The sequence below is a fragment of the Aquila chrysaetos genome, chromosome 17 (assembly GCF_900496995.4).
Source record: "Aquila chrysaetos chrysaetos chromosome 17, bAquChr1.4, whole genome shotgun sequence".
In the NCBI taxonomy this organism is placed as follows: domain Eukaryota; kingdom Metazoa; phylum Chordata; class Aves; order Accipitriformes; family Accipitridae; genus Aquila; species Aquila chrysaetos.
This window is the reverse complement of record NC_044020.1, coordinates 4,139,030-4,163,265: the sequence shown is the minus strand read 5'-3', so window position 1 is coordinate 4,163,265 and position 24,236 is coordinate 4,139,030. Positions and strand designations below refer to the sequence as shown.

The window sequence follows — 24,236 nt, the reverse complement described above, 5'->3', positions numbered from 1 at the left end:
AGGCAAGAAAAGCGCATCGTGTGTTTGCAGGTTTTGGCCATGTAGGCATTTATATAACTAAATCAGGAGCCCATAAAACATTTCACAGAATTTGCTGCTACATTTACACCTCAGAGCAGTGTCCCACCACTGTCCGACATTCCGCAAACTAGGTACCACCGTGTGTTCCCTGTTCCAGTGAACAACAGCACACTGCACAACAGGACAAGAGAAAGCCTGCGGCTGAGTGACTGTGACCTAGCAGAGCCCACTATGCAAAGAACCACGCCAGACACATGTTTCCCTGGCTTGTACCGTAGGCTCTCCACGTTCTTGTAGCTAGATACACTTCCTGCTTTGTGTCCCAAAATCAGACTCAGTGGCCCATGTCATCCATACATATAAGGTCTAACACACAAGTCCATAAAAACAAGAGTTGTGTAAAGAGTGCCCAGAATACATATGGATGTCTTTTAAAACACTTTTAAATAATATTAAGAGCAGATCTGAAATGAGATGTTAATTTTAATTAAAGGTAAAATCTTACAGGGCACAGGACAGATCAACTTTTAAAAATTAGAAAACACAGAGAAGAAATTACTAAGGTGGGGGGGGGGGGGGGGTTGTTGCATTTTTTAAAAGTTCAATGATGAGAGGAAAATCAAATAACCAGGGCCAGCAATTACCTCCTCCTCAGCAGTGAGAAACAGGGTAAGGAAGGCCCTTTGTTGAAATCTGTACCTTGGGAACTATTTCCTATGCAAGGCAAAGCAGATTTATTTAAATAAAATCAATGATGGCTGATCTGCATTTATCTGCCCTGATACAAATCATTCAACACCCCACCCCTCACCCCCAGCCATTATTCCCCTCCTACCTTCAAAACTCCCAGCAAACAGATAAATCCATGTAATGGCGGGTACAAAAAGGACGGTCAGAGAGGCAGCCAGGAATTTCCGTCGCCCTCGGCAGATTCCCAGCATTCTCTCAGGAGTGCAGATTCCCAACCCAGTGCTGTTCCTATGTCGGAAGCAAATAGTCCACAGCCTCCCACATATTACTCCCTGAAAGGGAAAGGAAAAAATATTTTAATAGCTTATCTCTCTACAGAAAGTTAGACTATGCCAGCGTTCCTAAAGAGTTAAAAGAACAAGGCTAAAAATAGGGTTACTGCAATTGCAAAGCAGTACCCATTTCAAAATTATCCACGACTACTTAATAATAAAGCAAGTTTTAGAAGTCAGACTAAGACAGTAAGTCAATAAAACACATCGTATCACCTAAATACACACTAAGCTAATCTTACAAAGAGACATCACCTTTATTTGGTTTTTTTGCCACCCTCTTATTCTACAGAAATGCTGGGTTCTCTGATGCCAATGTGTGCTGGTGCCCCTGGGCAGATAAGAGAAAGCCACCCGCATTTCTTCACCTGCTCCCAAAGAGCAAAAGTCACACCAGTGAATCAATGAGCTGGCTGCAGGTGGTCATGAACTCAAGAGAGTGAACTGAAAAATGAAAAGTAAAGTTTGGGGGCAGAAAGATGTTATTAAAATGACCCACTTTACTAATCAAAAAGCAATGCTGATGAACTGCTGTATCAAAGAGAAAAGAAAGAGCAAAATGGACAAGGAAGCTTCTTAAGTCACAAAAGGGGTTATCGGGAGCTTTAGACTGTATGCTATGAGAAAAGAAGGGCATTCTGGAGAGTACCACTGTTTTTATGAGAAAAAAAAAAATAATTCTGGTCTTAGTTTGTTTACAATAGTTGTTCTGCATTTCAGAGTGGCCAAAATAGCAAAATAATCTGATGATTTTTACTCACAGGAGAACAAATATACCCACACTGGTGCAGGCATGCAGGGCATAAAAATAATGTTTCACATCATTCGGGTTTTTTTTGAAAAGGGAGGAAAGGCTAGTGTTAGACTAGAGAAGTTGGAGAAGGAAAGGGAGGTATTGAATCCATGCAAATCTAGTTCAGGTTTTGTGTGAAAGGGCTTATGTTTTCTAATTTAAAAAAAAGAATCGGTCCACAAGCATGATAGGGAAAGAAACACAGACTCCGGCAGTACAAGGTGGTTAATAACAGCGCCCTTTGGCTTATGCTTAAACTAGCACTAGAGCTGAAATAAGCAATTAAAGCATTTCTACACTGACATATTAACAATGGCTACTGTGTGTCTTGAAAATATGTCTTGAGCTCTACAAGTCCACGTATATTGCAGTGCAAGTCAATTCTGAAATCAAATTACAGCAAAAATGAGAATTATAGACAAGAGAAATGGGTTCATACAAAGAACTCTGCTGCTGGAGATACCTGGCTGCAGTAATCAGGCAAACTTACAGCTGTTCCTCGAACATTCAATAGAGCCCACTTCACTACACTACAGTTTAAGAGTCATGATAGTACTCTGACCTTGGAACTGATAAAATGGACTATAATTTGTCCAGAGCTAGCACAAAAAGCATTCCACTGTGTCAGCTTTCCAACGCAACCAATGCCTCACCACAGAGATTTTGCACAAAATATGTGGACAGACTTAATATTAACAACTGTGGTATTAGAGTCACTGTGTTAGACAGACACACACATTTGGTAGATAAATTGTGGAGAACTCTTATCTTTATTCATTGTATTTGGATAACGATTACATTTCATTTCTTTTCCTTACATCACATAGCTTGTACAACTACTCTGAAGAGAGTCCTTTACATGCCTACTTGAAAAACACAGATAATTTTCCTGGCTTCTGTGTTTTACACTTGCTATCTGTGTGGATATCGTGAAGTGCACAGAATCACTTACTTTAAGCAGGAATTTTTTTTTTTTTTTTTCCTTTAATGTCATGGCGTGCACCATTGACATCAATCTGTGCATGGAAAAATAAATCTTTGAAAAAATAAAGTCACACACAGGCTCATTCTCAAATAGCCACATCTTGTATTGCAACATGCACTGGATACATACTGCTCCTGTCAGTGATACCTGTAAAACCCACAGGTAGCAAAGTAAGAGTCAACACTGCATGTTTCTGAAATCATGCTGTCATAAGTACACTGATACAAGATTTTGGGATAATGACACCCAGACTCTGAAGTTTGGGATTATAGTGCTGGTAGTGGATTAATTGATCCTGGGGCTGCATATTTAAAAAATAACTCAATTTTTCCTATATATTCTTTTAAATATCCATGCAAGTTAAGTTTCTGAACAGGTCGACATAGAGAATGAAATCCAGTTTTTCTGCCCCATGAATGTAAAGTACCCTAACAAATTAAGAAAGTATAAGCAGCAACATTGAACTCCCAATTCAGCTACAAAGGAAAGCTAGGAATGTGGCAAATTCAGTTTCTACAAATTGTCATCATTCAGACGAAACAGCCAAATCATTCTGCACATTCATGCACATCTTTTATCTAACTAGGAAGACATTTGGGAAAATCCTAGACAGACAAGTCAGCTTGTGATGGATCACCCTAGGAAATGTTGAGATAATTTCTTTTAATGGTGCTTTAAAAGAGAGAAGAGCCATAAACTATTTTAAAGGAAGTTTCTACTATCTCCCCACCTCCCCAAAGTTGTGAATAGCTTCCCTTGAGTCTTAAATATTTATTTTCAGTGTATAAAATCACCACACCTGCTGAGTATTTTTTTCCAAACTAGACAATGCATCATGTGCAAACCCTAGACAAGCAATTGTATAAAAGGTCCATGAATAGTAATGAAGATGCTTAGCTTAAAGGAAAAGCTTTGGACTCAATCACGTATCCGTTATTGGTTTTACTTGTAAAGAATTTTACCTAACCTGCCATCATCAAATAAACTGAAAGAAGATATTGCAGTTCCTTGACTTGGTTTTCCTTTCAATTCAACAGGTACCAGATTGATGTCCATCATGAAAGGGAAGTGACTGACAACACTGGCTGGAGCGAGAGCTGAGCGCGGACCGGGGTAGCACTGCGCACATTTCTGCCACACGAGCTGGCCACTGCCCTTCAGACTTCTCCTAGAGCATCCACTGCTCCTCAAGCCATAGTCCTACTGAATCAGACCACCACCTGCCTAAAAGGTCTTAGAAAGCAGTTTCATGGTACAGGCTAAAAAAGAAACTACTTCAGAAGTGACATTGCTACCTATATTCTTCTTTTCAGTAAAAACAAACACTATAAGATGGTTCACTTCATTTATACAAATCCATGCAGTGTTCCTCCTGGTAGCTTTCAGTCTTAACAGCTGTGCTAACCAAACACCGGTACTCAGAAATATACAGCATGGAATATGTTGGAAGAAAACAAACAAACAAACAAACAAACAAAGAGATGAGGAAGGAACTGGCCAACTTAAGCACAGGGTCTAGCAGCACTCTGATCAAAAAATAGCCAGTGGCTCCTCTTTATCTGTTGCCCAATGTTAGTATTTTCAGATACGCCTAACTGCAACTTTAGCCATCTTTATTTGGTTTATCTCAAAGCAAGGGAGATCAAAATTAGCCCCAGAGTGAAAGGGAACGGTTGTGAGAGTTTATGGTAAGGGGTTTGCAGTTTGAAACATAGTCTCAGCTTCACTCCTCCAGATACAAACAGATTTTCTGCCTGTGCCACAGATACAGAGAAGATGCATGCATTTCAGGATATTCTTCTACCTTGGTCTTCAATTTTTAATGTATTGAATGTGCCCCAAGAGCATCACATAATTATATTTTAGAAATCAAATTAAATAATATCCGCAAAAGTTAGCTGTACGTACATCATGCATGTATGTCTTACTGTCGGTAAGTCAGATGCTCTACACTTCTACAATACACCCAGTTCAAGATTTATAAAACCTCCTGCACACGTATAGATCAACAGACATTAATAAGGCAACCTCAGGACAACTCATCCTTGATCACTGCTAATGGTGCTATAAAAGGCTGCTAGCTTGGACAATGCCTGGGTGAGGGGTCGCAGTGGGAATTAAAATAAACTAGGTTTCTCATTACAAAGACTTACTCATGACCTTCTTACCACATGGCAACAGTGAAGGGAATGACTTTTGTTACCTTCACATACGGTCAAACGCTTCCATTAACTATGCTACCTTATCAGAGTGGTTGCTTTGTTTTACATCGAGGATTATCTTCTCAGCTAAGTGTGAAGCAGCTCTCAACCAGTATGAGCAGCACATATATTAAAGCATGTAACACAACACTAATCACATTGGTATTCAGTTTCTATTCATTTATTTTTTTAATTACGGCATGACAGCTCGACTATGTCCGACATTCAGCAGGAGTTCAGTGGAACAATGGAAGTAATTATGAAAACAAAAATCAAACACAATTAACTAGATTTAACTGCTCTACTATAAAAAGCTTTTCCAACTGCTTCATATATTTTCCTTGCATTTGTTACAGTTAATCTTATCCCAGTAATCTTCCATTTGTTTTCAGAACCACTGAAATGAATATATACAGTTAAAGCTGTTTATACACCAATCCCGTGCCTTGGCTTTGCTGTGTTGCTTGAATTAATGTTATCTAATTCTCTCTGCTTTTCCAGACTTGCAGTCACAGAGTCAATGAACAATTTCTACTGTAAAGCTTTTCCTTTGGCTCTGTGTCAATGTAGCATCCGTCCCCCATGAGAGATTTTTCACAGTTTTTTGCCAGACTCAAAATATAAATAACCTAAAGAAAAAAGCAGTATCTTAGTCAGTATTTTTCTGTTTTTCCTTAAAATGTTGCTAATGTGGGGTTATAATGAGTTTACTCCTTGATAGTCAGTTTTTATTTTGCAGCTTTGTGGTCTTCAAGTTATGGAAGTTGGTTGTCATGTGACAAGATTTTTTTTGTCATATTAGAGAAAAGTTTGGTACCATAAAGGCAGGGTGTGACATAAGCCCAACATTATGAAATAAAAGATGAAAGAATTAAATGGTCAATGTTTATTTAAATAAACATCCCTTTGTTAATATACTCCACTTCTCAAGTTCTTAAAATAGAAATAGCATTTTGAAGGAAAATGCCATCTCCCCTCTCATCAACCTCTTCTTCTTCTCCCTCATGGAGAACATGCAACAGAAACAAACCTAAGGCTCCCTTTGCTCCCAAACTCTAATTTTCTTGGCATTGGAGAACTTCCCCTGAATCAGACTTCTTAATCCTATGGTATCATGACTTTAAACTCAGACTCAGCATCCACCTCAGAAGTTCTGTGAAGCTACTTTGAAGGAACAGATTACAGCAGAGTTTCCAAATGCTACCAAATTTACTCTTTCTCAACTAGTTACAAGAAAATACTCCTACCTATAAGAGAGAATATAGCCAATAAGTTGACAGCACAAATGAGTTCTGCCTTGGAACTGTGCTAACTGCTCTGAGGGCACACAGGATTGACACCTTCTTTTATATCTTCACTCGGTATGTGCTGTGGCTTAAGGAAAATTCTATTAGTGTCCTGTTCATCAAAGTTTTCTAGAAGGTTCCACCTGTAAGCAACACCACCACAGGAATAGGAATCTATCCTGACATTAGAGTAGTCACAGACGGAGAGAAGTATGTAAGTAATACGCTTTCACATTTTTCCTTTTTCATTCCCAGGTATTCCTTTATATGTATGTATGTATATATTTTTATATATGCATTTTTAATGGCATTCCTTTTTCCTTTCAAGTCTAGAATGCTCAAAAGAAGGAAAGCTTGCAACTTTAAAAATTATTATCAAGGAATAACACAATTTAAGATCAACAGGATAAGAATCTTTTCCTAAGCCTCCACTAAAATGTCACTGTTAACATGAGGGGGAAAAAAAATCTATCAGTTGAGAAGAGATAGCAGCAACAAAACACAATCATGACAGAAAGATCAATCTTGCCTGTTACTCACATTTCATTTGCAACCCAAGAATGATACTTATTTTCAAAGCAGTTACTGACCTGGTTTTTCTATGAGTTCTCCAAACTCTGCTTTACTCTACCCCCTCACCTATATGGGCATATAGTACCAGTATTTCCTGACTCCCCAATTTATCTCAGGACTTGGCACAGTTCAAAGAAAGTGAAACAGAGCCTGACTCGGTTACTGTATAGCAGAAGTCTAACGAGATACTATATATACATACTAAGTATATCTTAGAATTTGAGATCCCAATGTCATTGAACTATAAACATATCAGAGACCATGCCCAACCAGCAGTAATAACTGTGATAGAGAATCTTTTAATAGTAAAGCAATTCTGCTCCAGAATCACATTTTACACTGGGACCACAGCATTATTACACATCTGAATTTCAGGCTTAAAAAAAGGACAAAGCTCCGCTTCTTTCCAAATTCAGGCCTCTCCACCTGAAATAATGGCAGGAGGAAAAAGAAAAAGTAACATGCTACCTGCTCTTGGCTGGAAGAAAACATCAGTATGTTGCTGCATCATTGCTCTCCCTCTATACCAGGGCATTGTTCTCCTTCATAATCAAATACTGAAGAGTCATGGGTTTATCGATTCATTAATTCCCTTTCTTAGGTATTGTGTGCATACAACCACACAGAAAACAAAACGGTCTTTAAATCGGAAGAACTACATGCAACACACATAATACTTCTCAAGAATTTTGATGCGAATACTTTGCTTCTCAGCTGAAGTTCTTGGATGCTTATTCAAAAGCACTGTTTACCTTCATTAGAATCCTCTATGTACAAAGCTGCTCTAACAAGGAAATTGATTAAAGATTCATAAGAAAGTTTTGCCCAGGAGAAAACAATTATTGCTTGAAGTGTTCCTCCCTGACAAAAGAATCCATGTCCCCCTGTGAAGCAAAGCCGTATTATTAAAAAAAAAAAAAAAAAAAAAAAAAGAAAAAAAAGGAACCCTTTATTTTACTGCATAGATCTCCAACTACAAGTTAGTTTTACATGGGGATTTGTAACATGCTCACAGCAGCTACTTACTTGTCAGATGGAAATAGAAGTTGGCATTGTACTTGTAAATTGCTCTTTATGAAATAGTTGTATTATATTAAAAAAATAAAAAGAGAGAGAAATGGGCCCAGGTGGGTCTCTCCTCAATCCTGACAGTGAGGAGGAAGAAACTGAGGAGCGGTTGGATCCTGTGGGTCAAAAATTGGTTGTGCAGCTGGTATTGACAAGAGATATTTTGATTTTACAACCATGGGACCCTCTCTGAGAATGGAGGACTGCTAACAAGAGACAGGATGCATCTGGCCACATGGGGCAAAAGTGTCTTTTCCAATAGGCTGGGGCCAAACTGGTGAGGAATTACATTGTGAGTATTGAGGAGGGAGATGAAAACCCACCAACAAATGAGAAAGTAGTGGATTGAGCTGGCAAACCAAGGATGTTGACTGATGTGGACAGGAGATATCTGTCTGCAGCAATCAGGTAATGGATGGATATGGGCTTTTTAGGAAGGACTAGCCAAGAAGGCAAGGAGGAGGAATTACCCTGTATGTGAGAGCAGCAGAAATAGATGGAGGTCTCCTTGGGATCCTTCCCCTCTACTCATCACTGGTGAGAAACATCTGGAGTGCTGTGTCCGGGTCTGGGCTCCCCAGTGCAAGGACACAGCCAGAGAGGTTGCAGAGCCTTCATCCTTGGAGACATTCAAAACCCAACAGGACGTGGCCCTGAGCAACCTGCTGTAGTTGACCTTGCTTTGAGCAGAGGGTTGAACTAGATGATCTCCAGAGATCCCTTCCAAACTCAATTCCATGATTCCGTGATTCTACAATTTTGTCCCCAGTCATAAAATAGATAGTGGCCATTCATTTTAAATCCTCAAAAATTCCAACTAACATCTACTGCACTGTGCACAAATAATAATGTACATAAACGAGTATACTGAAACACACAGAGAATCCCAAGTTAAAACTTTTACCTAGTATATATCAATACAGCTTCACTGAGGTCAATTCAGCCTGCATCAATTCACAGAAAATAGGGACTAAGACTCTCATAATTAACAGACAAGAAGTTGAATTTTATATATAAGGACCAAACTCCTCACCTCATCACTACGTATTGCTTGAATATTACTAGACCCACAAACATTTCTTACAGATTTATATAAAAATAAAACAAATGATGTAATGAAAATTCCAAGAATTGCTGGGAATTTCATATTTGAATAATCAAGGAATCAGCAAATAGGAAAAAAAATGTAATATATATATGGCCTTGATCAAAAGCAGAAGACAAATCCTTCGCTACAATTACAGTGCTACTTTACTAAGCACATTATACATTCTCAATAGTTCTTTGATGCTACTACAGAACATCAAATAACATCATGAGTTGTGAGCTACATTTTTAAGTAAGTTTCCTGCTGAAAACCTTGTGTGTCAAGGTCCACTATTTATTTGTTTTTAAATATTATACCATCCAGGCAGGCTACAAGGACCAGCCATTTCCCTAGGCTTTCCCAGGGCTGAGTGGGTTCTATACAAGTTGAATGGAAAGGTGCTTCCCCCCCATACTCCTTCTTTTTAGCTGACGTAGAAACAAAGCTCTTGCAGAATAATTTGGTGTCAGGCACTTTTTTAAGTAGGGAAGGGAGCTGTGGATTTAGGTTATTTTACATAGGACTATCCTTGAACATTGGAACACTGGCTTGATGAACTGGAATTTATAAATACAGATTTCTCATGGCTTCTTATTTGGCACTACACAGATTAATGTGGGTATTAGACAAGAATGGCATGCGAGTTTAATGCAATTACAAAAGGAGTATGAAAGGTGTTATCAAAGCTGAACAAAGCTGTAGAACTAGCCTCAAGAGGAGACACTGGCAAAAGCACTTACTAAAGAATCCAAATTTTCTGTGTGTGGGGTTACCATTTTAATAGAATCATAGAATAGTTTAGGTTGGAAGGGACCTCTGGAGGTCAACTACTCCAATCCTCTGCACAAAGCAGGTTGAATACTGTTCTTTCAAACCAATCTGTAATTTGGATAGCTCTTTACTCTTCATTTAAAAACTAACATCTGAGGGAGGGTGGTCTGCCTAGAGACAAAGGGCCATGAGCTAAGGGTTTCTCTGTTCTCCCCATTTCCTAAAACTGTAGGGATTTTCACTGAACATTTCATTGTTCCTCTGCATGAAAACTTCAGTCTTTGTAATCTCTTACTGATCTCATTACCATCATCATTGTTCTCCGAAGTTCCTGTAATTCTGCAATTAGATGAAGGTGCAGAAATAATAAATATAAAATATTTAGCAAGTCCCTTGTAAAGAAAATGAATATACTGAAAAGAATGACCTTATTCAAATGCACATAATTAACACTTCCACTTTAAATGTTATTATAATGTGTCATTTTCAGGGCAGAGGGGAGGTTGCCAGATCTTTTCTAACGAAAGTAAAAAAGGATAATGATGACACTGAGGATCGTCAAAGGATGTAGAGGACTGTGCAGTCATGGACACATCATATAACACAAGAACATGCTTTGCACTGGCTGGTGTTTGAGATGAGGAGAGGGAAAGAGAGGAATAACACCTCTTACTGTCTCTCCTAACTCTGCTTCTACACTATAGTATCTTTTAAGACAATTTTACTCTTTCTGTGTTGTACTGGCTATCATTAATACAAATCTAGAGCAGAAGTAAAGCTAACCTCTAGTAACTTCAACAGTGGGTCTTCTGAGAGTACGACAAAGGCTGAGAAAGAGTCTCAGAGAACAATTAAGGTGAAGGAGTTCCTCACGCTCTAGTCTGAGACAGTTGTCGACTGGATGGAAGTACTTCACCAGAGTGAGATAATCAAGTAGGAATGACTGAAAGTCGTATTATGAATATTCACACCTTTAAAGGGAACTCTGAAAGACACCTGAGCTTTCTATACTGAAGACTTATTTCTGCAACAATTCTGCATATTAGATCTTAATAATAGTTTAAAACCAAAAGATATTTAAATATATCTTTATACAAACACATGTATACAAAAACATACATAAACACAACTTCAACTGATACCAAAGCCAAAATAATACATTTGAAATATATTTTAAAGAAAATATAGTCTAACCAATGGAGCTGCAGTTAAAATAACCCCACGTATACCAGTACTGTTTAATAACTTTGCTCCCTTCCTTGTTCCAGATCTGTGATCTGCTATGGTTCGCCACACCTCTCTCTGATCCTGAGCTTTCTTTCAGGGTGAGCCAGCTAGGTCTTTCTGACACAGAATCCGGGGAAGTTCTGAAGAAGATTCCCTACAGAGACCATTCCCTACAGACAGCACAGATGAGATTCCTCCCTGTGCACTGTAACAATCCCCCAGCACAGCCTCAGCAGGTTTGCTGCCTGCAGGCACTGCCATCGTGCAAAGCCTCAAGAAATACAACAGATAGCCTTTGCATCATGTCATGGCTTGGGTGAACTGTGGCAGTTTTTCTGAATGATATAAAGAAAGAAAAATAACAGCGTGTTGGGATGTAAGCAAAGGATGTTACGCAACAAGGCTGCAGCCAGTCCGTTCTCCGGGGAAAAGCGCTGTCGATGACAGCCAGTCCCCACCTCTGGCCCGCAGATCAGGCTGTGCTCTCCCAAGGCAATGCCTTTGGCAGCATAAATGTCACTGCTATAACGTCTATTTTGTTATCTACAGATGGTCTACCCTGTTCTTGTATCATAAGCGTTATCTTTTATCAGAGCCATACGGGGCACAGTATCTAGAACCTAAGGGCCATGTAAACTGCAGGTACACGGCAGATATAAAGATCATAAACTAAAGGGGGTCAATTCAGTTATACCGGTACAGAGACTGGGATCACGATACTGACCCCAAGGCCAACGTTTCACCAACAAGATAAGATATACCTCAATATGTATTGCAACAGATAGCGATAATCACTATAGATCACTGCATTTTATGCAGAAGAATTTTCTCAGTTGCTCATGGGGAACTGTCAGTAAGACAGCATGAAGATATAATGATTGTGAAAACAATTCTAGCACACTTCTAAAAATAAAACTTTTTATAACTTTTTTTGTTGCTAGGAGATACAAAAATATAGGACATAACAATGCAGTTATTTGAAGGGCAGCAAAAGTACTCCATAGTATTATCAAAAATGTACCACATTATTATTAGCTGTAGTGATTCACACAGATTGGTTGATTTTGACAACAAATTACATAATACTGTTTTTCCAAGATTTACCCACAGCTATGAGGATACGTGTTGGTAGGACAAGTTTTGTTTACTGCCAAGATTATATGAACTACTTCTTCAATTGATGAAAAGATTAAAAAAAAAAAAAAAAGGCTGAAAGGGGCTTGGGTGTCCTTTTTTTTATTTTTTGGCTGCTGAGAATTAGAACTACACATATATAAAATACTTGCAGTGATTACTTATTATTGCACAGCTGAAAGGGAAGGTAAATCTTTTATTTCCAATACAACAATGAAACCATATTAAGAATATTTGAAAATTTAGGGAACATGCTCAAATCAAATGGCTTGAACTTTGATAATATGTCATCATTTGCAGTTCATAGTACTAATGTCAACTTTGGGATACACAAATCAATAGAAAATTAGAGTATTTTTTTCACCACTAACTGCTGGGAAAAAATACATATTACATATAATTTACAGGCAACTTATAATTTGGTCTTGAAAGTACTGAAGTTAAGTTTTCAATTACTTTTCCCTATTTGTCCAAAAAGTTTCAAAATTATAAAACTTACATTGTCTGCCTTGTTTTATGGAAATGTCAAGGCATACCTTGTAATGACTACATTTTTGATACCATGCTATTAAAAGAAACTTAAAATATATTCCTGTTATTAGAAGTTGCTCTGGTACATCAGATGAAGACAGCTCAAATGCATGGTTTGGGTGTGTTAAGAATGACAAAGCTGGAGATGAAGGACAGACCTACACAGTGACGCAAGGCTATTTATACCTCTTCTATAACACACTAAAAATGTTTTGTACAGTCTTAAGAATAGCATGATCTTACATTTGCTGATATTTAGACATAATTTTGTAATTACAGGGTAAATTATGACCTAAGTGGCTGATTCTTTGGCCGTAACTGTATTTCTTATCTCTTACCTAGCCTAAAACATAACCCGTGAAAGCAGAAAAAAATGTGAAGGGGTTTCTTTCAGTAATATGCATTAGCTCTAAAGTGCATACCATTGACTTTGGATTTCAACAGCACCAAGCAAAACCATCTTAATTTGGTTCAATTTCTCTAAAATGAGATAATTTTTACAAGAAAATACATTTACTCCTGAAGGGTTTCAACTTGATAAAATGCTAAATACGGATGTTAATTGTTTGTATTTTGTAAAGTTTATGTACTCTTTTAGCATTGTGTAAGAAAATGCAGTAAAGTTTCACACTTGAAAACTTGTGAAATGTGTTAGTTTCTAGCTCACATACAGTAGTTAGAAGAATATTTTACTTTTTAAACAGACTTGACTAGATTAAAGAAACCTGTTAATATTGATTGTTACAGCTGACCTTAAAATTATATTTCATCTCTACAGGTAAAGACTTTTACAAACTGATTTTGAAAGAGACAGACAGTGAAATATATTGAAAGTGACAATAAGTACCATTTTAAATAAGAAACTGAAGCTTTAGGTAATTGGACAGTAGGGCTGAAGACTATAAAAATGTATAGTTGAGTGAAAAATATGCTAGAGAAAATGGTGTTCCTGTAAAATGCCCCTTAAACTATGGTAATACGTCTTATTTCTGCCTAAGTGGCCATTTTAACAACAAGCATTAACAGCCTGACAACCTCAGGTGTCTCATAATTGAAAAAAGAGACCCCATCAGCTGGGAGAGGGGAAGAAGGGGCTGTTCTTCTCATTTTCTTAAATAGCACCTTAGATTGGAAGGGTTTGAAAGTTCATATCTCAAATTATACTTGCAACTATGAAAACCTAGAACTTCTCCTTTTTTTTAAATGAAAGCTGAAGTTACATTAGAACTTCAAGAACTGAACTTGACATGAAATGCCACTTCCTCATGGCTCCTGAGAAAATCATAGGGGTTAGCACTACTGTTGCAGGCATTACTGAAAATCCACGTATCTGTTGGAAGAGAGTTCAAACCACTACTGGATACTGATCACAAATTCAGGCTGTTATTGTGAAGCTCTTGAAATTTCTGAGTCCAATTCAGGCAGATACATGTCTGCTGAGTCTGCTAAGTTGCACTGTCTTCCAAACACACACTGTGGTGACAAACTCTTTATAAACTTTAATAAACAGATGCCTGGAGTAGTTCTTATCTGATCAAGGTAGAGATCCTTTAATATTTTAACTATTGAGGAGACCTTACCAAGTGTTCACGTGGGAGTAAGAATCCATGTTAACACCTTTTCAGATTAATATTATAAACCAGTAGTATGAAGTAAAGCAGAACTTTATAGGTTGAATCATGTCTTTTCAGTGTCTAAAAACGCTTCAGAAGAAGTAATGTTGAATGTGCAATGCATCTTGAGGTATTTTTTGTCATCTTCAAAGCTATATTCAATAATATGATCAAACACTGTACGTGTCAGTCTTCTAATATTTAAAGTGATGCTGGCAAATAATTATACAAAAGAGTTCAGGAAGAAAACTGGCTTTTGCACAGAAATGATAGCAGAACTTTATACGGCTTGAAAAAATGTGAAACACTGAAATAGTTCTTTGGGAGAATATAATTTTACTACTTCTGATACTAAAATATTTTAGCAGTATAAATGGGGGGGGGTTAGCTATTCTCAGCCTTCATTTGAAGGTCTCAACTTTTTTTTTGCATTTCTAACATTCCTGTAACAAACCCTGATACTAAGATACCAGGATCTCTAAATTAAATGTCATAATATTTACATGTCTTTGGGAGTCCTTGGGTCTTTAAAGTAAAAAATTTAAGATTTTAAGGAAAATTCAGTTTACTGGTTACAGAGCAAGTCAATGATAAAGTTAGGAGAAGTATCCAAAAAGCCTAACTGCAGTGAAAACATCTCATCTAAGCAATATCTCAGTCCTCATTAATATTTTCCCACAGTAGCTCAATAATATTGTCTAAGTGCCGCTAACAAAGATTAATGAATCAGATCTACACATTTGGTGTATTTTGTTTAATTTATTTTTTTCATAATGACATGCTAGATTTTCTGTTTAGTTTTTAGTGCCATCTGTGAGGTTAAGAGATTTTGGATAAGAGCATCTAAAATTGTTTCACTGTGTGAGTAATATGAAAGACTTGGAAGTATAAAAATTCAGAAGTTAATGGGGAAAAAACTTCAATCAGCATGCTAATAGCAGCAACATTATCAACTGAAACCCTACAGCTACCATGACATATGTCCCAGAAATTCCATCTCCATTCCATTTGGTGAATCACTGCGGAAAAAAAGCAGGGAAACAGGCAGTTTCAGCTCCAACTGAGAAAGAAGTCAATGAGTGAGTTTACATCAGCATTTTAATTCAGAGGAGGAATACCTTCATCCCTTTTGACGCAATCTCCCCAAGCATTCCCGCTTACTCTGGGCTGAGCTACATGATTGAGGAGCCTGAGAGGGCACAAACTGGATACCCTTAGGATGAAACAAAACCAGAAGATGCATTCCAGAGTGTAGGCTAAAGGATAGTAGGGATGCTCAGCTGCTGGGTCAAGACTGTAAGTAGCTTACTGTAAAAACCTTGGATGAATGCAGCCTGTGTATCAGGTCCTCGGCACCAACTCTTTCACTCTACAAATCCACTCCTGCTAAGGCCTCAGCATTTGGTAACATGGACAAAGCTGTACCACATTAAGCTGCAGAAAAAACCAAAGCCACACAAAATGCGATGTGAACTGAAAAAACCCAGTCCCGTATAGCTGTATTAATGAGTAACAATTCACAGGCTGCGGCGCTGTCAGGAAAATCAACGGCTGTGATCAAATGCAAGTTTTTTCTTCATTTAAAAATTAGGCTATAAAAGAATTCCTTTTTTATCATCCCATTCATAACCTGTCTTATGTTGAAGCGTAAGAGCTCAGCTAATTAGGTACTTGATAACGCTAGCTTATTTGGGGCATTTTCCTGCTTTTGCACTTACAGTAGGCAAAGGAGGTAACGATAAATTACTTATTTAATGTCAACAGTTTTTTTTCCTCAAATTTACAATTCTAAGCAGTTATTTCCTCAAAGGTGGCAATGAAAGGAATTAGATGTGTTCTAACTTTCAGTGCTTCAGTGAAATTTTTTAACTAAGACAGACTGAAATTACACATCCTGATGTTGTAGTTCTAAATGCTTCCAAGAAAATAAATGAGTTTCAACTAAAAGGGTGCTCCATTTGAAAGTCAGCTATATAATTCCATTAAAGTGCTTGCATTTTTCAGCAACGCACACTGAAGCGTTGCAATGCCATAGTCAGACAGCAGATGTCACATGGTTTAGCAAGATGACTCCAAGAGAAGAATCATCCCTGATGCCTCAAGGACAGGGGAAAGGCGAGTGAGAACGAATTAATCACTCTGACAACGGTAGGCAATAAAAAGTAATGACACACATTTGCCAGTTGCAGAAAAACATCCAGTAGCCAGGCAGTGGGAAAAAAGCCCCACTGAATCCCAGAAGTGAGCGGCTGGCTTATCCACATAAGTAAATAACAGTAATATCGTGCAAACAAAAACTTACTTGCAGTCAAAATGGTAAGATTTCTACATTTTTCCTCCTCATGGTGCAGAAACTTCTTCTTGCACAATTATGCCTATGGTCCTTACCATGGGAGGATCACGTCTGATAAGTGGTGTGCAAACACACAAAGTTCTTGCCCCAATAGACCTTGCGATCTAAAATTATCCAGAAAGAAAACATATTCTGATCTTCCATAGCACAGAGAGTATCAAGGCAGACCGATGCGCCTTGTCTATAATGAGACTGTCTGAAACGTGAGCTGGAAAACTCCAGATCAGACCCTCTCTCCCAGTTCAATGCCCAAGAGTATCTACAGGCTCAAGCTGTCTGTCTCGCCTACCAATGCATTCTTTAGCAGCACAGTTGAACACCATACGGAGTGAAAAATTAACAATTGAGAAGACACCTGGTCTTAATTCTCCTTTTGTTTTCTGCATCTAACTTTTTGAAGAGATGACCATTTGGGGATGAATTTATTTAAGAAGTTCTCAGTGTCACACTTAAAGAGTTACTACATTTTTTTCCTCTCAAACATTTTAAAACATAGAAAGGTCTTTTTTCAAGAGTCTATTTTGCAGTCCTATGATCTGGCATGCACCCAGTATTTAGTGCTGAATTACAGCTCTGGGAAATAAATGAAACATCATTTCCAAAAGAAATTATAAGTTTCACTGCAGTTTACAGATGTATTGAGGGATAAATTCCAGCCTTAACGAGCTGGTCAAAGTCCATCCCAGACAGGAAACTCCAACACTATCCTATGCTTGCAGTGTAAAAAAAAAAAAAAAAAAAAAAAAAAAAAAAAAAAAAGAGAGAGAGAAAGAAAAAAATTCTTCTAGGTCAGAAAACACTTGCAAAACAGCTCTGCATGATGTTGTTCAAGAAGCAAAAGAAACACGTTCTTTCTGTGCTGGGGGACAGGCAGGGCTACATGCTGGACAGCCTCTACCCTAAGGATCACGAAGGTCTGACCTTTTCTGTCCATCCCTACTCAGTGTTACATATGAAGCCAACGCAGACCTAGATTTTACCTGCCTACTCATATCCTTTACACTGACAAGGCACATTCTTACAGTATTTAAAAATTGATATTACAATAATCATCTTGTTCTTCCCTTCCAATCTTATGTGGGTTGATTTAAGTTAACACTGGTCACATTATGCATATGAACAGGAACACAAGCAGGTGTCTCATGTTTATGTGCATGAAGAATTTACAGAAGTAATACAAAGCAATTTGTTTTTACATTTTTGCTTTACAGACATGGAAGTAGATGATCCTTTTTATGAGTTGTGGAGCTGACTCTCACAACCTAGTTCTTATGAAAATATGCACATAAATTACCTTATTTGGTTAAAAGTCTAATGTTTTTAGGACACAGCAACAGAGCTGTGACATGGGATTGTGGTCACACAGGGAGAAAGAAGCGAAGTCTCATACAGGAGCTACGTACAACCCTTAACACTTGAGCTAACATCACTTTCCTGACTTTGCAGTGAATTACAGAAAGGGAGATTACAACCTGAATAGGTGTTTTGCAAATAAAATACTAGAATAAGGTTAGCACTATCTTTCATTACCCAAATAGGGTGATGAAAAAAGGAACAAGGACGCTAATGAAGCTGATAGGAATGACCTTACAAGCTGCTGCCAAGTCAAAAAGATCATCTCTGTAATGCCCACACATTGCTAAAAATCACTTCTTCCCTTGGTAACTGCCAACTGCAAATCAGAGAGACATCCTTATGTGCTCAGTTGATACTTCTCCTGCACTCACACTTAAGTCTGACACTATGATTATTGGTTTAGACCCCCGTAATTCTCACATTTAGGCAGCATGAAAATTTTATCTAAACCAGTGGGTGCATTATTCACCTTCAAATCCTTAACTGATAGGAAGCAATGGCTGAGAGATACCCCACTGCTTTTTAGGATGGCAGCAGAAAATCAAAATCCGAAATAAAGAAACAGAAGAAAGATGGAAACCTAGATTCAAATTATATAAGACAGACTATTAGTTATTTATTGAAGACAGTTTTCTCATTATCCTTTATCAAATCGCTAAAATATAATACCTTAAAAAAGGCCTATACATTTTGTCATTCTTTAGCTTTGCAGAAACAGGAGATGGTAATTATAGTTTAGGTGCAAAATGAACTATTTTTTCAAAGGTTGTAATCTAGAGGCAAATACTGTCTGAAGCCCAAAATTAAATACTTTTTTTTTTTTTAAATCTGCTTTGCCATTGTGGGATGTCTACCTTTTAATAAGCCCACTTCTGTGAAGACTCAACAAGATATCAAGACATGACTGGACAGGGTGCTAAGATAATCTCATCTCCCTTTTCCATGAAAGGTTGGATCAGATAGTCTTTTGAGGTCCCTTTCAACCTGGGCTGTTCTATAATTCTATGAACAGAAATGCCCATTTTTTATTAAATACCACAAGTTCTAGATTTAGAGACTTTCACAGAAGTTAGGTGTACTCAATACTTTTGTAAAACAAGGTCTTACAATGTCTCAAATTCAGAATTAAAATTAATACAGCTAGAATTAGCAACTAGCTTCAGAAATGTAGGTTCTAAGAAAATATGACCCAAATTCTAATGCAAAAATAGGCCCCAAAAGGGAAAGGTCATACCAACGAGCCACCCCTTCTCTCGGTAAAAAGAAGACAGGGTCTGTAGAAGCATTAAAACTATGTTTCACCATTTAATTTTAATTCTAGGTGGGGGTTTTGGGGGGGTTTTTTTTTTGGGGGGGGGGGGTTTGTTTTTTTTTTTTACACACAACTTTCAGTCATCTCTGTATTGTTTGGCATATACCAAGAGTTTGCGAAAGGAAATGAAAGACCTTTCCTCCACCTGAGCTCCAATAAAAGAAAGGTTGCTTCATCACTTGCTAGCTGTGATCTTAGCCCTAGAAAAGCAAAGCTAATCATAATATACAAGATTCTGTAAATAGAAAAGAAACATAATCTGCTATCACTCACATATATTAACAAGAAACAAAAATTCTCTATAAAAAGGAACATAACTTTAAATTATCCCCCTCCTTTTTTTTTAATTTAAGCAGCAACTCAATTTATTTCACTTCATCATCACAAATTTCTTTAGGAAAACAATCAACCAGCTAACACAAACCAACCAAAGAAACAGAACACCCACAACCTCAAAAGCCAAAGCCAAAAAATCACATCACTGTAGATGACTGAGCCAGCTACTCTCAAAAGATTAGCTGTTATTGCAGAATAGGTATTACGACTCACATTCCTAGCACTGATAATGCCTCTTAGGAAAATAAGCAAACATCCTCCAACCTCTTTACAAGAAAGTGTTATTTTTTCCATATAATACATTATCTACTCCGCTTATTATGTATGTCATATACACACACTCTTCCTCTGTCTCTCAGACCACTTAATTACAAAATAAGCTAATGAAGTCATTATCTTCTATTTTTTTCTTAGTTCATGATGCTTTTACAAGGAGCATAAAGGTCCTGCTTTTCAGGCAAAGATTCCAATTAATAAAGGTCCATAAAAGATAAACGTAGAAAGCATGACACAGGAATTTCTTCACGTACAGGGCTTGCAATAAGGCAACATGAACTTGTCAGTTCACTGGATGCTCCGCACAATTAAAGTGGTATTTTCTAACCGGAGGGAGGACAGGGGAGAAGGGGAACACTGTAGTGACAACTCAGGCTGAGATACAACAAAACAGAGCATATACCTACAGCTTTTATGATATATGTCTTCTTGTCAAGGGCTAGATAATTCAAAGGGATTATGGAACTCACTTGTACTTTGGCAAAGGATGTTGTTGTATCCCGTCAATCAATTAAATGTTAAAGAGATCTGTAATAGGACTATGAAGAATAGTTTGAATGAAGTATGCATGGAAATGCATGACAAGCACCAAAAGAAACAGTCAAAGAAGGAATAACAGATGTCACGTGTTGAAGGGCACCCCCCCCACACACCAGTTATCAACTGCACTTCTGCATGCGGTTTCTCAAGAGGTCTGGTTTTGTAAAATAAAGGACAGAATCAAATCATTAAGAGAAAGTGACAAGAAGATAAAGAACAGGATTAGAGCTATAAACCACCCAGACAAGGTGGCAGAAGGACAGTGGGGAAATCAGCAATGCTGCCTACTGACTTACAGAGATGGTACAGAGTGAAAAGGCTAAGATTGCAATCACTGTCAACTCCTGAAGAGAACAATAGGTACAGTCAAAAACCACCATGTGATCTCCAATCAAGACAAAAACAGCAGATATGATGAGGACTTAATAGCTGGCATCTTTCACTCTTTCTGTCACTGTAAGTAATCCTAGGCCCATCACTTGGCCACGCATCTTGGTGCTTCTGGGTACGTGAGTAAGAGAGTGGAATCAGTGAAAGAATGAGTGTGAGAAAGAAAAAAAGCGTTTTGAGAAAGCAGAATCACCTTCCCCTTCTATAGGGCTTGCACATTAGATTTTGTTACACTAGTTGCAAAAACTGTGATCGCTTGTGGTCCCAGGCCAGGGCACTGAAGAAAGCCATAGGATGCTTAGCTCACAGCAGTAAGCTTAGTACTGTCCTGTGCTGCACAAGCCAACGTGCTTGGGGATGCCGAGACGTATGATCCCATTCACAAACGCACGCTTACTGCATCGTCTCATGTGAAAACATATGCCACATGACCAAGTAACTATTCCTAAGCATCTTACATGCTGGGATTTTAATAATTAGAGAAATCTGTTCATAAACAGGAAAAAAGAGCTGGGTGTCACTCAAGTATAAACACTCTCGTCATGCAAGTCTTTTCTTGCTGTCTTCTATAAAAAGAACCACTGGGAAAGCATAAAGCAACTTAATGTCCTAGAGCCAATAAAAGCCACCAGCTCTACTGTTATTACTGGTACTAATGCAGTAATTAATTGCCTTTTGTCACCCACGGTAGTCACCACCAGAAGAGCCCCATACAAGAATACCAAAACCAGGCAGAGTCCTTCCTCCGGTGGCAACGGGCCGAGATTTGTGATGCGTGCAGATCCAAGTCCTACCCCTGCTGTCGCTGTGAAATTCCATACGGTCATGGTGAACGACAGAGTGACAACCATGAAGCAGCCGCGGATTTGTTACAGTTCAGTCCCTGGTTAACAGCAATCTGAGAAACATTTCTGCTCACCCTTCCAGTGCATACTCTCCGCAGAAGGAACCATGCTTACAAACATAACATCACACACGCACTCGATGTTATTATTTAACTTTTTCCTGCTGTAAGCACCTACAGCGAATGGATGAATTCTCCATTGCATTTGATGGAACAGCAACGACTTTTAAGCAAACAGTAACACTGGCCCCAAAGAGCTTGAAAGCTGAAAGGCAAAACAAAGGGAGTCAATTTTCCAGATCTGAAAAGCAGTAGTATGCAAAATTGTGAAAGCATGGATAAATAAAGCATGTTATTACGTAAGTAGCCTTATACACTGTAAATACTTGATGCATGGTTAGTACTTTAACAGCATGCACATTAAGTATCACTGTTTGAAGTTTTAACTCAATAAATTACAGCTCCACTACTCTGCCTTTTTCAAGAGGGTTTTTTCCTTTGAAAAGTATTACAATGTAGGATAAGGCAACATTTCATTAACATGCAAGTGTTGAAAATAATAATAAGGAGCCAACACAGTCACAGTTTGCAACACAGACATTTTTATTTCATTTAAACAAAAAAAAATTTAGACAGGAAAAAAGAGCCTTAAGAGAAAAGAAGCAGACTATGTTTGCTCTAATGGGAGGTAAAGAAAGAGCAAAGGAACTTCTGACCTCAGGCACAGCCAAAAATAAAAGAAGTAATGTGGCTTCTTTCCTCACACAATTGCTGACTCTGTATTCACTTATTCCCATTACATATCATTCAGATATGCAAAGGAGCTGGTAATTTCTTCAGGGGAGATTTTTGCCACGTTATTTATTAGCTAGGAAATATTTCCTGACACATGCTGAATTTTTGACAGACTTGCTCAGTTTTGACTCAGCCTTTTGATAATTACACAGCAACAGTGCCCATGAATACAAGTAATTTCTGTTTGCTTCTTACGCTGTGATTATTCCAGAGTTCTCTCGATAGCACTTACCAAGTCATTTCAAATACTATTCATTTTTTAAAACTTCTACCTATTCACACTACTTGGGGTTTTTAAGCCTGTTTGTTTGTTTTGTCTTAATCTCAAATAATGGTTAGATTTTTAACATCCATGAAAATGGCTGTGTAGTGATTAATGATATTGCATAAATCCTCTGTAAGCAGAATTGTATGTGTTTCTTCACGCATTATACCTCAACTAGCATACCTCTGTCTAACCTTCAATATTCTCTGCTACTTCATTCCATAATAGAGAGATACACAGTTCCTAAAGTGACAAGGCTTTTTGAATCATTGCTTGTGAGCATCTAACCTGAGACATCCTAGTGGGAGGCCCTGCTTCTTCCACAAAGTAGAATTCAATATTCCACGAAAATCAGGCCCTTTTCAATGACTTTGGATGGGGGAGAAGGAAGCACATATTGGATGAGAATTTAAGTATGTTATGGTGCAGTACCAGTTCTTTTAAGGGTAGAAGGCAGCTTTCTGTTTCTAAGTTAGCTAGATTAGGTCAACCTGGAACTGAGATTGTCTTGACATCTTTTAAGCCTCTTCCGGACCTGCTTATCTCATAGTCTTAAATACTAGATTCATAATGTTAAGTAGCTTTTCACAATTATCCAAAGTTCTGGTAATACTTGGCATTTTTGTGGAATAGCAGCTCAGCTCTCTGGGAATGGAGAAGCACTGACAGACCAGAGCCATAATGATCCCATTCTAGCTGCCTTCATTGCGACAGGCGTAGTTGCACTGCACCGTGGAAGAATACACTGGAACAGACCAGCATTATTTGTTACTCTTACACAGCGAGTTAAAGGATTAACTATTCCTCGTATCAGAGGTGAAATCTTTGGCAAGAGTGGCACATAGCGGACCTCTTCAATGTTATAAAAATTATATGACGTCTCCCAGTGTTTAGTGTTGGTAAGCTTTGATGAGTGTAAGAGTTTACTGTGTCTGCATGCAATCCACCCACATGTAGCTCCTGCATTTCTTATTCAACCTTCAGTTCTGTCTAGTCGAAGCAAAGGAAGAAATTACATCCTGTCTCACAGTGCTCACGGTGATGGTCAGCATTTGTATAACGCTGATGCAAGATGGTCATATGGTAACAATCTCAAAGCGCAGACTTAAAATTGTGTTGCAGTGGTGGCAAGAGCCCTAACATTAAATTTTGGAAATTCAGGAAATTCACATCTAATACTATCTATTGCAGTTATACATTACGGGGTTAACTTGCAAGATCCATATTTTTAGAAAGCTGGCTGCATCACATTTATCATGGACATTAAAACTGCCCCAGCTAGTACCACAGAACTCTAGACAGTTATTTTTAATTTATTCCAAATTCTTTTTTAAGTGGTGGGAATAATACAGGCAGTTGCTTCAACATGCAGTACCACGTCTCCCATTATGCCAACTGCAGTGGGATCACCAGGCAGCCTTCTGCATTGAGCAGATGACACCTGCCATCCTCCTTCT

At 38.0% G+C, this 24,236-nt stretch overlaps 1 protein-coding gene across 4 annotated transcripts in view; it reads right to left on the bottom strand.

Moving 5' to 3' along the window:
• LARGE1 (LARGE xylosyl- and glucuronyltransferase 1) overlaps positions 1-24,236 on the bottom strand; it is a 300,218-nt gene that overhangs the window by 214,097 nt on the left and 61,885 nt on the right. For all 4 annotated transcript variants that reach the window (XR_003927115.1, XR_003927116.1, XM_030040447.2 and 1 more), the window contains one exon: positions 857-1,043. Coding sequence is in view for 2 of the 4 variants with exons in the window: in XM_030040447.2 (XP_029896307.1) it covers positions 857-962 (106 nt within the window). In the remaining 2 variants the exon portion in view is untranslated. The remainder of the gene's footprint in view (positions 1-856; positions 1,044-24,236) is intronic.